This window comes from Acinonyx jubatus, chromosome X (genome assembly GCF_027475565.1).
Source record: "Acinonyx jubatus isolate Ajub_Pintada_27869175 chromosome X, VMU_Ajub_asm_v1.0, whole genome shotgun sequence".
Classification (NCBI taxonomy): Eukaryota; Metazoa; Chordata; class Mammalia; order Carnivora; family Felidae; genus Acinonyx; species Acinonyx jubatus.
Genome location: NC_069389.1, coordinates 84,126,465 through 84,139,915, shown reverse-complemented (window position 1 = coordinate 84,139,915; position 13,451 = coordinate 84,126,465). Strand labels below are relative to the sequence as shown.

General features: G+C 35.3%; 1 protein-coding gene across 1 annotated transcript in view; it reads right to left on the bottom strand.

Moving 5' to 3' along the window:
* Window positions 1-11,605, bottom strand: part of RADX (RPA1 related single stranded DNA binding protein, X-linked) — a 96,476-nt gene extending 84,871 nt beyond the window's left edge. The window contains exons 1-3 of the mRNA XM_027054891.2: window positions 10,773-11,605; window positions 2,724-2,866; window positions 1,389-1,581 (exon numbers count right to left, since the gene is read on the bottom strand). Of these exons, the coding sequence (XP_026910692.1) occupies window positions 1,389-1,581; window positions 2,724-2,866; window positions 10,773-11,415 (979 nt within the window). The 5' untranslated portion in view covers window positions 11,416-11,605. The remainder of the gene's footprint in view (window positions 1-1,388; window positions 1,582-2,723; window positions 2,867-10,772) is intronic.
* Window positions 11,606-13,451: the final 1,846 nt, after the last annotated feature.

Here is a 13,451-nt window from a genome sequence, read left to right as displayed (position 1 = left end):
ACTTTATGATAAAGAGTAATGATAATAGACTAATTGTGTCAAACTACTAGGTAATAACTTGTTAATCCAGAAAGACATGATTGATGCCTACCAAATCCTTAAGATTTTAATAAGGAATCATATGAGATTCCCCAAATAAACATCTATCTAAGGAAACAGTGAACAAAAGCTATATTATCTGCACATTCTCCAAGTAATTAAACTTAATCTATCAGTAGGGAATTCAGAATACAAAGAAATACAGGTCCAGTATAAAACTATTATGAGCCAATAACAATACCTAAACTTGTTGAGTGATATAATCTACAATTCTAAAAATAGAAAGGCAAAAAATTGATATCCATATCTGAAAGCAATCACTTAATATATTAATTTTAATGCTCCAAAAATATTTAGTATGATGCCAAGATGTCAAAACTTTTGTTTTAGTACTAATTAGGAAGAGTAGCAATTCAATTGCACTATGAATATTGACCACAGCTTAGATAACATCAGTTTATCAATTTTAAATTTGCTGAATTTGTAACTGAACTGTGATTATAGAATAGAATGTTCTTGTTCTTAGGAAATAAACATTGAAATATTACTGAAGTATTTTGAGGTAACGGTATGTGTGATGGCTGCCACTTACTCTCAAATATATACAATATATGTATATAAATATTTGTAATACATATACATATATATTTGTAATATATATATGTATTTAGATTTATGGAGTCAGGGAATGATAAAGGTAAATGTTAACAACTGTTTTATCCATGAAAAGGGTATATGCGAGTTTTTTATACTATTCTTTCAACTTTTATGTAAGTTTGAAATTATTTCAAAATAAAATGCTGACAAAGCCCTTTCGAATAGCACCTTATAGTAAAAGTATATTTAAGTCATTAATTTAGTATTATAATACAAAAAAGAAAACAGATATAAATACATCCTAAGTGGTGCTCATTCATAATCAACAATAAATATATCACATATTTTTTTAATAAATGTATTCATAAATAAGTATAGTTATTAAGTGATTGCTTAAAAATGTTATAAAGGAACTTAGAAGTTTACCAGGTCCTAACAGATTCAGCAATTTTTTTCAGTGTTTTTATTTATTTTTGAGACAGAGAGAGACAGAGCATGAGCAGGGGAGGGGCAGAGAGAGAAGGAGACACAGAATCCAAAGCAGGCTCCAGGCTCTAAGCACAGAGCCTGACGCGGGGCTCGAACTCACGGACTGTGAGATCATGACCTGAGCTGAAGCCGGACACTTAAACAACTGAGCTACCCAGGCGCCCCAGATTCAGCAACTTTTAACAGCCTTTGGCTGATACAGTTCTTTTCACATTTATACAAACAAAATAGCCATAAAACAAGAAATTTATTGAATACTTAACCCATTGTAGAAATTAGTTTGATCTGTGGATCCACAGGGAGAGGCTGCATCCTGAATGGATAACTCTTTTTAACAGAATAATCCTGAAGCAGAAGAACTAAACCAACCCGCAGACTTTTATACCACTCAGGACACAGGGCATTCCACATGATCACTGACACTGTGCCTGAACTGTCAGCCACTTCCAAAAAGGTCTAGAAAAAAAGAGTAAAAAAGCACATGCGTATTTGTTACTTTTATCTACAGGGTATTCTAATTTTAAGAATGAGAAAGCAAAACTACAGGGGAATGACTGAATAAGTTATTACATGGTACAATCTATAACTATGCAAAGTTATAAATGAAGGATTTTTAGTGATAGAAAATACTTAAGGAAATGTTAAATAATATAAAATTGTATATACAATATGATTTCCATTTTGTAAGATAATTTATCATATAGTCATGCAATATATTATATGCATACATATACATATAGATGTGATCTATATTACATACATACGATATATGTGTGTAAACATGTGATATGTTCATATGAAAAAAGGGGATGAAACACACTTTAATATTAACAGTCACCCTCTCTGGTAGAATTTGGGGTGATATTTTTTCAGCTTTATTTATACTGCTTTCTACATTTCCAAATTGCCTCCAAGTATGTATAACTTTTATAATGAAAGCTTAATAAAACACCTAAAATAATTCTTGACAACATGTGAAAATACAGTAAAACGTTAGGTAAAAAAACAAACAGGACAGAAATCAAGGAAGTAGTTCTCATTGGCATTATAGAGCACAGAGAGTCAAGATAACAGAAAAGTATCAGCTACATTTGACAATTAAAAGGTCTCTAGTGAGTGCCCAGCTGAAGAAAAAAGCCAAACCAATTGTGTTGAGAAGTAAATAGGAGACAAGGAAGTGAAAATATCTAGTGGAGACTACTTCAAGGAGCCTACCAGAAGAAAAGGAGAGAGGGAATAGAGGAGTCCTGAGGTCAAAGGAGATTTTTTCTTTTTTTTAAATGAATGTCCAGAGTATGTCTATATGCTGGTGTAGAAAGCATACTAGTGAAGAAAAGGGTGAAGATACAGAAAAAAGTATGAAGTAGACCAACTGAATCAAGGAACTAAAAAGGTGCCAATACAGAAAGAATTTCTTTTTGTACAAGAAATTACATAAAAATAATACCCTGAAACACACATTTATGTAAATTATAAATTATTAAATTACATTTATAACATATAATTTGAACATAAATTATCCTAATAAGGAGTCAGGTCTGTAAGCTATAACCTATAAATGTTACATTAACATGTCATATGTTAATCATGATTTATACCTGGTATGGCTCAATCATCTTTTTATCAGGTTTTCCATAGTATCGCAGTTTGGATTTATGCAAGATTCTCACAAGCAATGCAGGAAAATTCCTTCTGTTAGACCAGGTCATCTCAAGGTGAGAAAGTGAAATTATTTTGGTATCTAGAATAAAAAAAAAATCGGATAGAAAAAAATCCTACTTAATATGTCATGGTAATTTAAAATTTCTGTTTTCATGGTTAAAAATGGTAGCGACATCATCCCTAAAGCAACTCCTTCTCACCAGCTAAGCCAGTCTATATACTTCTCATATAGAACTTAATAATATCCATTATCCTTAATAATAATAGCTAATATATAAATATGCCTTACTATATGCCTGGGACAAAGGTAAATATCTATATTAAGTAACATAGTGTTCCATCTCGAATGCCCTCCATTTTGTCAAACTGGGTAATTGCTTCCTGAAAGACCTGAATCTAAACTCATCCCCCACTAGGTGGGGGGAATGGGTGAAACAAATAAAGGGGATTAAGAGAACACAGATCCTGATGAGTATCAATAAATGTACAGAATAGTTAAATCATTATATTGTACACCTGAAACCAATATAACACCATATGTTAATTATACCTTAATAAACTCATCTCCCTTAAGAAATTTTGTGGGAAAAACTCAATACCATGGAATGTTTTCCCACTACTAAGGACTTACATATTTAACTTATACAATTGTTTCATGACATATTTCTGTATTGCCCTCATCGTGGTTTCATGTGTAAGTTCTATATTTCCCAAACATGCCAGACATAGTCCTGCATTAGGGCCTTTGCATTTGCTGTTCCCTCTGTCTGGAATGTCTTCTTCTTAGACACCAGAGTGACTTCCCTCCTCCTCTCCTTTAGGTTTTGCTCAAAGGTCACTTTCCCAGTGATGTTATTCCTTACTACTCTACTGTAAACTGATCCCTTTACTTACTCCCCTTCCCATCTTATTTTTCTACATAGCACTTATCTTCTCATACACCATACAATTTACTTTGAAATTTTAATCTCCATGCCTGCTGGCAAGTACAAAAATTGCTTAAAAGCTATTCACCATCTTTAAAGATTAACTTGTATTTTTAATTTTATTCTTCCTTGAGTTAAGAGAGGTTCCATCTGCATTCTTCTCTACAATTTTGCTCCCTTACAGGCCAGTCTCAATTTTTAAAACTTGAATTTGTATTTGTTCAATATTTTATTTCACAAGGTACCCCCACTCCATTTTTATTTACATAATATATCACTCAACATTTTGGCATGAAACTGTACTTGTAATTTCTTTTTGATAAGAATTTAAATGGAATGTTGTAGTTATACCTGTATCATAAAAAATACTATTTTTAGAGTTAGGCCATCTTGTATAATTTTCCTTGTAGATTCTTCCAAAATATTAATAGCCCAGAATCATAGGTCCCAATATTTGAACTGACATTATTAAGTGATTTCCTTTTTAGTTAGATCAGACAAATTGTGGATCAGATGTGAATTATCTGGAATGTATGTAGAACACTCTTGATCAAGGAAGGCACATATACCTTCACCGATTAGAATAAATTCAAGAGTTATATGCTTTTGTAAACCAGAGTTCTAAGAGCCCCTGCTTCTGCTATAATTGGATCCAGAGAGTTAGCTGTGAGCAGACATCTGCCTGATTAATGTTTTCCCAGTTTGGATTTTTAACTCGCAAACTCCATAGAATATACATATCTCTCAAATCCAAAAAGAAATTACAGGCTGTACATAGACAATGAAGAATCTGTATAAATTCATAGAAATGTGTTCATTACAAAAAGAATGAAAATAAATAGATACCCAATATAAAATGTTAGATAGTAAGCAATAGAACAGTGATTCTCAAACTTTCTGGTCTCAGAAAGCTTTTACATTCTTAAAAATTACCATAGCCCTCAAAACGCTTTTATTTATGTGGGTAATATCTATCAACATTTGCCATATTATGAAGCAAAACTAAGAAACAAAAAATTATTCATAACTCCTTTAAAATAACAACAAACCTATTATGTATAATATATATGTATGGTTACACACACACACACACGTGACTATTTTCTAAAACAGAAAATGTAGTGAGAAGAGTGGTACTGGTTTACATTTTTGTAAATATTTTTAGTGTCTAGCTTAATAGAAGACAGCTGGATACTCCTATTTCTTTGGCATTCAGTCTGTTCCAATGTCACATATCATGTAGCCTCTGGAAGACTCCACTGTATACTTTCATAAAATTAGAGTGATAAAAGGTAAATGAATATCATAAAAATAGTTTTGATGTTGTGAATACCTTGAAAAGGTCTTGGGAAACACCTCTCGGGGTCCTTAAACCATACAATGAAAATCACTGCAAAAGAACTAACCTAAGGAATGACAAAAGGAATAAAGATAAAAGCTGAAAATAAGGTATTAGAAAAAAGAACTGTTAAATCCAATTCGTTGGAAAAATTAATGAAAAGGTAGATCTCTGACAAGTGCAATCATGACGAAAGAAAACAAAAATATGTTTGAAATGTGATCAACTATAAATCTAGAGAAAAATATTGTTATATATGATTACATATCACTAAACTTGAAAATACCAGTGAAATAGATAATCTTCTAGGAAAATCTGAATTATCAATATTGCCTCAAGAAGCAGAAGAAACCTAGAATACGTCAATAACCATGGAAGAAAATGAAAAAGTTCACAAATAATGACCTCCAAAAATGGCACCAGCTTCTAACAATTAATTTTGAAAACATAGATAATTCCTGAAAAATTATGACAAAAGTAGTACAAAGGGAAAAAAACCTATAAATCCAAATCATTTATGATAGCAAATATCCTAAATCAAATACTTTCAAATCCAATATAGCAGTATGCCAAATTGCTTCATGACCAAGTAGAGTCCTAAACACCTTGTATTGTTCAGGAGGAAGATACAATAAGTTGTGAGTAATCCTGGAGACTGGCACAAAAATCTTAAGTTTAAATAATTTTGTTAAAACATTAAGGGAAGCCACTAGGAAAATACAAATTAATGGATAACTTCTAAAGCACTAGAAGAAAAAAAATTAAATCTTGTAAAGTAAAAAAAAAACATCATAAAGCAAGGTGTACAGTAAACATAAAGTAGTTTTGCAAGAACAGGTACAAACATCAGTAATGACTTTAAATTTAATTGTGGATTAAATTTATCTCTTAAATGAAAAAGAACTGTTTTGGGTCAAAAACACAAAATCTTAGTTATATATTTCTTTAAAAAGACAAATGTAAAACAAAATAGAAATAAAAGGATGGACAAAGATACATACACTAGGTCAGTTCTCAAAATGTGGCATTTGTACCACCAGTGGATGGTGAGGCCCTACCACAACCTACTCAATCAGAAACTGGTTGGGGGGCCAGAAATCTGCATTCTAAAACACTTTGGAAGTGATATGGATGCCTATTCATGTTTGAGAACCACTGAACCAAATGTCAAGTAAAAGACAGCAGTAGTAAATAGATCTACCAGACAAATTAGAATTCAAAACACAAAAAAAGGACAAAGAGACAAACTGCAAACTGATAAAGGGTAAAACCCACCAACAAGATATTACTATGTTATGAAATGAACATTGTAGTAACGCCTAAATCAAAAATTTTTAGAAATACAAGGAGAAATTAACAAAATCACTGTCAAAAAGAGAAGTCAATATTCCTCTCAAAGAAATGGGCAAGTAAAATACATTTAATGATAAGAATATGGAATACTTCAATTAAATTTTTAAAACTTGGTATAATAGGGACTTTGTACCTAATAAGTAAACCTTTTCTAAAAGTTTGAGGGTTGAAGAGGAACTCAAATTTAAAATCAGAAAATATGAGTAATGAGTGAAAAAAAATCTCTACACTTCAAAACCTGGGGTATACAGCCAAAGCAATATCCATGGGAAATTTCAGAATTTTAAAAAGCTTTTCAAAGAAACAAGGAAATAAATGAATCAAGCATTAAACTCAAGAACGTAGTACAAAAAAAATATGAACAAAGGAAAGTAAAAGATAGCAGAAATAAAGTAGAAAATATCTCCCGGATATACACTTAACTAGTAAAGCCCAAAGTCTTTTTTTAAAAATACCAATTAAACACACAAGCCCCTGGCAAGGCTGATCATAAAAAAGGTGAGCACACAGGGTCCCCTGGGTGGCTCAGGTTAAACGTATGACTTTGGCTCTAATCATGATCTCACAGTTTGTGGGTTTGAGCCCTGCATAGGGCTCTATGCTGCACAGCCTGGAGCCAGTTTTGGATTGATTCTCTGTCTCCCTCTCTCTCTGCCCCTCCCCTGCTTGTGCTCTGTCTCTCTCTCTCTCTCAAAAATATACATTAAAAAAATTTTTTAATAAAAAAAGGTGAACACACAAACATGAGGAATGTAATAGAGGATGAAACAAGAGTAAAATATTTTAAAAATATAAACTAAAATTTAAATTATATATGCATATAAATTATATATATTAAATTTAAATTAAAGTGTAAAACTGCATACAACGTTGAGATCTAGTGAAATGAAATTTCCTAGTAAAATATCAACTCTCAAAAATGGACTCAAGAAGAAGCATTATTGATTTCATTAATTTTTCTACAGGAAATTGAAAAGGAGTCATTCTTCTAACCCCCAATACTGGCTCAAGGCCCCAGGTTCAAATAGTTTTAGGGGTAAATTCTACCAAACCTTCAGTGAACAAATGATTTTAAGTAGCGAAAAATAGGCAAGTTTCCCAATTCATTCTACTAGGCCAATATTAATTAACCCAATATCAATATTGGACTAAAATAGTAATCCCTTTTAAAAATAAAATCTATGGAACAAATTTGCTTTAAACATACAGATGTAAATATAACAACCATGACCAAGTAGAGATATAAAAGTGGTTCAACATCAGAAAATACATTAATGTAATTTATGCATTCTTTTATTCAACACTTCCTGAATGCCTACCATGTGACACTGTTCTGGGTATAAGAGAAATGCCCCAGAATCATGACAAAAAGAAAGTCCTTACCCTCATCAATTTCATAAACCAATGGGAGAAAAAAGGCAAACAACAGATATAATAATTTCAGTGTTATCAATTCTATGAAGAGCATTTCCGTGGTGATGTAATAAGTGGGGAGGGAATACATATTTAAACAGCCCTTTTCTAACCTGTTTTATAAATTTGAGTTGAAACCTGAGGATGGAAAGGAACTTTCCAGGAGGAAAAAGCAGGAGCAATGTACTCGATGTACTTGATGTACTTGACGCAGGAAAGAATGAGGAGGTTTGAGACCAAAATGAAGGCTAGTATTTCAGAAACAAAATGGTGGAGGGGAGGGGTTAGAGAGGTGAGTAAGGGGGTTCCGTAGGGCCGGGGTCTGCAAACTACAACTCATGAGCCAAATCCGGCTTACTGCCAGTTTCGGTAAATAAAGTTCTATGGTAAAACAGCCAAACCCAATCATTTACATATCACCTATGGCTGCTTTCCCTATACCAGGGCCAAGTTGAATAGCTGTGACTGGAGACCACATGTGTGGCGAAGAAAAAAAATTTACTATGTGGCTATTTAAAGAAAGTTTGCTGATGCTGCATGGCCTCGTGCATGCGTTAGGAGGTCTGGATTGTCGTCTAACTGCAATGGGGAGACACTGGAGAGATTTAGGCAGGAGTGACATTACCTAACTTCCATTTTGAAAAGCGGTCTTTAGATCACATTATTTGTTACCTTTGGAGTAAGGTATTGACCAGGAGAGGGCATGAGGGAGACTTATGAAATGCTTCAAATGTTCTGGATTTTGATCTGGGAAGATGGTTATCAAGCTTTACTTTTAAGCTGTATTTTTTTTTTTTTTGGTATTTCAAGCTGTATTTTCAAGACTTTTCCACTTTACTCTGTACACATCATGCCTTAATATAAAAGTTTTAAAAAGCACAAAAAATGCACTGTAACCAAAGTTAAGAGAAAAGGGACAGAGTGTGAGAAAGCAACTTGCAATATATAGCACACAAAAAACCTCAATACCCATTAGCAAAGAAATGAGAAAAATCAAAAGATATAATTTAAAAATTAGTACGATATGGGGAAATGGGCACTCATATATATGTTAGTGGGAATGTAAATTAGGAAAACCTTTTCAGAAGATGATTTGTCAATATCCATTAAATTAAAAAATGTAAAATACTCTGTAACCTAGCAATTTCATTTCTAGGAATCCATCTATTTAACAGATATACTTGAACATAATGAGCAAGTATGTGTATATCCTAATGATGTTCAGTGTGGATCTAAAACAGAAAAACCAGTAACTGCCTAAAATTGATAATTACCTATTCACTTTGGCATGATCATATAAATTATGGTACACTCATCCAAGGGAAGTATATATATGCAGATGTACATTAAAGACGCTTAATGTGTAAACACCAAATCATGCCATGCCACAGAATATTTTTTTTTCAATGATACATACCAAACTGCTGAACGTTTGGAGTTTTAAGAGGAAAGTTGAAGGCACTGGAGGAGGTAAAGGGGTCTTTCACTCCACCCCAACATTTTATTATTAAAAATTTCATACAGCAAGCCTGAAAGACCACCAATATATACCTACTTCTAAATTTTGTCATCAAAATTTTACTATACTTGGGTCTTGCATTTTTAATACAATATACGTTTTTATGTTTATACAAATAATGGACTTTTAATATTATCTTGTGCAAATGCATTTGCTTTTCAGTCTATAATGCTTTTTTTCTAGTCAACAATATACTTTTAAATATACAGTTTGGCTTTTTAGCACATGGACATTGCCTTTTGTAATAAAAATATGGTTTGAATAATGAATAGATATTACTTTCAAGAAAAAGATTTTTACAAATTATTATTCCCCTCTTAATTCTTCTAGACACCAATTTTTCATTTATATATTCCATCCTAAAAATAAAAAATGATAAGCACTTAAGAGGTAGTAATGCACTACTGTCTTATTCCATACTTGAGATAAAATTCATTCCATTACTGCATCCCTGAAATGACTATCTTGCTTTTAAAGCTTAAGTTATTTAAATCATCCTTGTCTACACATTTCTGTATTTCCCCTTATAATTGGATATTAGTTTAGCTGCCTATTTTTGACCCACCTTTTCACTTTCAAGCCTGTTGCTGTTACACATCATAGTAAGATCATATATGAGCTAGTATTATGACTGCAATGTAAAAAAAAAACCTGAAAAGCAGTAAATGTAGAAAATTATCATCTATCTTCCTCCAGTACTTGCACTTTTATTTTTTTGTGTATTATTTGTTCCCCATCCCATACGTGTACATGCCTATAGTACTATCATTCCCCTTCCATCTCTGATAAAATATGTTTTACATCAGTTGCTGATGATGAACAGGCATTTTCACGTTAACTGCCTACTTCTGGTACTGAAGAATTAAACTTCTCAGTATTGTCTGTGATACGTAATAAGAAACATAAGAATGAAAATTCCAAGCCTGCCCACAAAAATCACACGCTCAAAAAAAGCAATATTTACATAACTGCTACAAAGACATAAAGATGGCGTTTCATTAATGCAAATTATTAAGGAATAAATCACGGAATATCCGTTTTTGAATCACGGTTAAAACGCACAAACCCACAAATATTTATGCCTTTCATGCCAATTTCAAATCTATATACTCGCCAACCAACACAGTGAGTACTATTTCCACAAACGGAACGAAACGAAGATTAAACCGTAGGCAAACGCACACACGCTATGTGTGCCAGATTAAATTTGAGATGTATTCAGACACTTCCTGAATGGCCACTTGAACAATCAAAGCAATGACGGGTTGCGCAAATTTTCATTAAGCGAGTGCCAATCTGACATTGACGAAAACTTGTCTATTTCCACTCGCGGCTTGAAATGAACAATACCAACGCACCCCCGTTTCCTTTCCCATTAACGCAAGCTCCCGAAAACTATTTCTTAACCCCTCCGTCATTCCCTCCAATTACTTACTGTTAAAATTGTGCTCCTCAGGTTGCTTGTTGGTTAACCAAATATCTCCATATGGATCTTCGTTATTCCACAGGGCCAGGTAATGACTCTTCCCGCCTCTTAAAGGCCTCTCGGGTACCTCCTCGTGCGCACTATTTCTGAATGGAGTTTCTAAAGAAATATCCTCTAAGGTCTCCCCACAGTGGACGTTATCTATGCACAGGATCCCTTGGCCTAATCTTTTCTCGTTGTAAAGGCACGAGACTCTGGAAATTTTCATTTCTATGCCGACTTTAAGAATATTTTTATACACGAGAAAGTTCAGGCTGGGGTCCAGGTAGCACTTCTCCTGGTATACCCCGTCTGAGATCGTCACATCATAGCAGTAAAGGGGAGGTTTCGGTATTGTGTCGCGTGGTTCATCCTCTAACAGGTATCTCTGGACGGCCAGCACAGCGACAGGCACCACCTCCGAGGGGGTGACCCACTGCAGAGGTGAATCCGTTATTTGCTCAAGAACCTTTTGGATCCAGGACCTGCGCCCTTGGGCACCGGCCCTTCGGATCACCCCTCCCGGGACCCCAGCCCGATTTCTCTCAGGGTTCGGCAAATCTAGCCCAGCATGTGAGGGGCCGGCCTGAGGCTGACCTAACTCACCAGACATTTTTAGGTAACTGCGTACGCTCCTTACTCCTCAAAGCTAGTCTGTCCCGTCAGAAGCTGAGAGACCAGGAAACCGCGCGCTAGGCGACGATCACTACTCTGATCCCGCCGACTGGTAAAGCTCCGCCCCGAAGCCAGGCTGTGAAGACGTTCCGCGCGCGCGCGTCCGCCCTCTAGCCCCACCCCTCTCTCGGCTAGCTTCCAACTCACAAGCGCTGCTACTAGGCAATCACACGCGCGGTTACGTAGCAGATCCTCCCACCTGGTGCTTGCCTGAATGTCTGGGGGGAGGGGAGGGAGGGGGAGAAAGCGTTGGTCGCCATGGTTCCCAAAATGTAGCAGGAGGGAGGGGGAGGAGCGCTCTGAGCTCTTCTAGAAAGGAGGGTGCTGAGAGGCAATGGAAAAGAGAAAGTGTCTGGAAGCGGGCTATGTAGTCGTAGCTCGGGTGTTTGGGGGTTTGGGCCTTGGGCCAGCTACAGAAAGTAAATTAGAGTTCATTAATATACATGAATGTGATACCACAAGTCTCGTACACTATGAACGGAACCAGATAATATATGCACAGCCTTCAGGAAAGACGCTCGCACAAAAAGTCCTCCCTAAACCTTAGTTGCTGTTGCTGTAAGCATTATTAGCATAATTGTCTGTAGTGACTCCCTAAGTGCAGGGTTGGTGAATTAGTGATTAAGTGCAAATGAAAACAGAAAATTATAGAACTGGCTTGGTAAAGAGCTGTCTTTAGAATTCTTAAAATGTATTTATGTTTTATACAATAACTGGTGTAACAGAGGGCTAGGGTATAGAATGTCAGAAACTGCATTTCTAAACTACAAGGAATGTATACAGAATGAATGTAAAGTGAAAAAGCTGATAACAATAGTCCAAATTAAAAATAAGATATTTATTACATGTCCCCACGTGTGCTAGTATAAAGGCATAACTCTAAGATGTTTCAGGTTTGGTTCCAGACCACTGCAATGAAGTGAATATCGCCATAAAGCGAGTCAAATGAATTTTTTGGTTTCCCAATTCATATAAAAGCTATGTTTATACTATACTGTAGTCTAGTAAGTGTGCAATAGTATTATGTCTAAAAAGAACAATGAATATACCTTAATTTAAAAATATTTCTAAAAATTGGGAGGTGCCTGGGTGGCTCAGTCAGTTAAGCATCTGAGACTTGGGCTCAGGTCATGATCTCCCGGTTTGTGGGTTTGAGGCCCCTGTCAGGCTCTACACTGACAGCGTGGATGGAGCCTGCTTGGGATTCTCTCTCTCCCTCTCTTTCTGCCCCTCCCCTCCTCTCCCTCTGTCTCTGCCCCTCCCCTGCTCTAGCTTGCTCTGTCTCTCTCTGTCTCTCAAAAGAAATAAATAAACATTTAAAAATTGCTAACCATAATCTGGGCTTTCAGTAAGTCATAATCATTTTGTTGATTGCCTCATTGTTGATGGCTGCTGACTGATCAGGGGTTAATGGTTGCTGAAGGTTGGGGTGGCTGTGACAATTCCTTAAAATAAGACAACAATGAAGTTTGTCCCATTGATTGACTCTTCCCTTTCATGAATGATTTCTCTATAGCATGAGATGCTGTTTGATAGCATTTTACCTACAGTGGAACTTTCAAAATCAGAGTCAATCCTGTCAAACCCTGCCACTGCTTTATCAACTAAGTTTATGAATATTCTAATTTTTTAAGTGTTTATTTATTTTTGAGAGAGAGACAGAGCGTGAATGGGGAAAGGCAGAAAGAGAGGGAGACACAGAGTCCAAAGCAGGCTCCAGGCTCTCAGCTGTCAGAACAGAGCCTGATGCGCAACTCCAACTCATCAACCGTGAGATCACGACCTGAGCAGTAGTCGGACACTTAACCAACTGAGCCACCCAGGCACCCCAAGTTTATGTAATATTCTAAATCCTTTGTTGTCATTTTAACAATCTTCACAGCATCTTCACCAGGAGTAGATTCCATCTCGAGAAACCACTTTTGCTCACCCATAAGAAGCAACTCCTCATCCCTGAGAGTTTTATCATGAGAC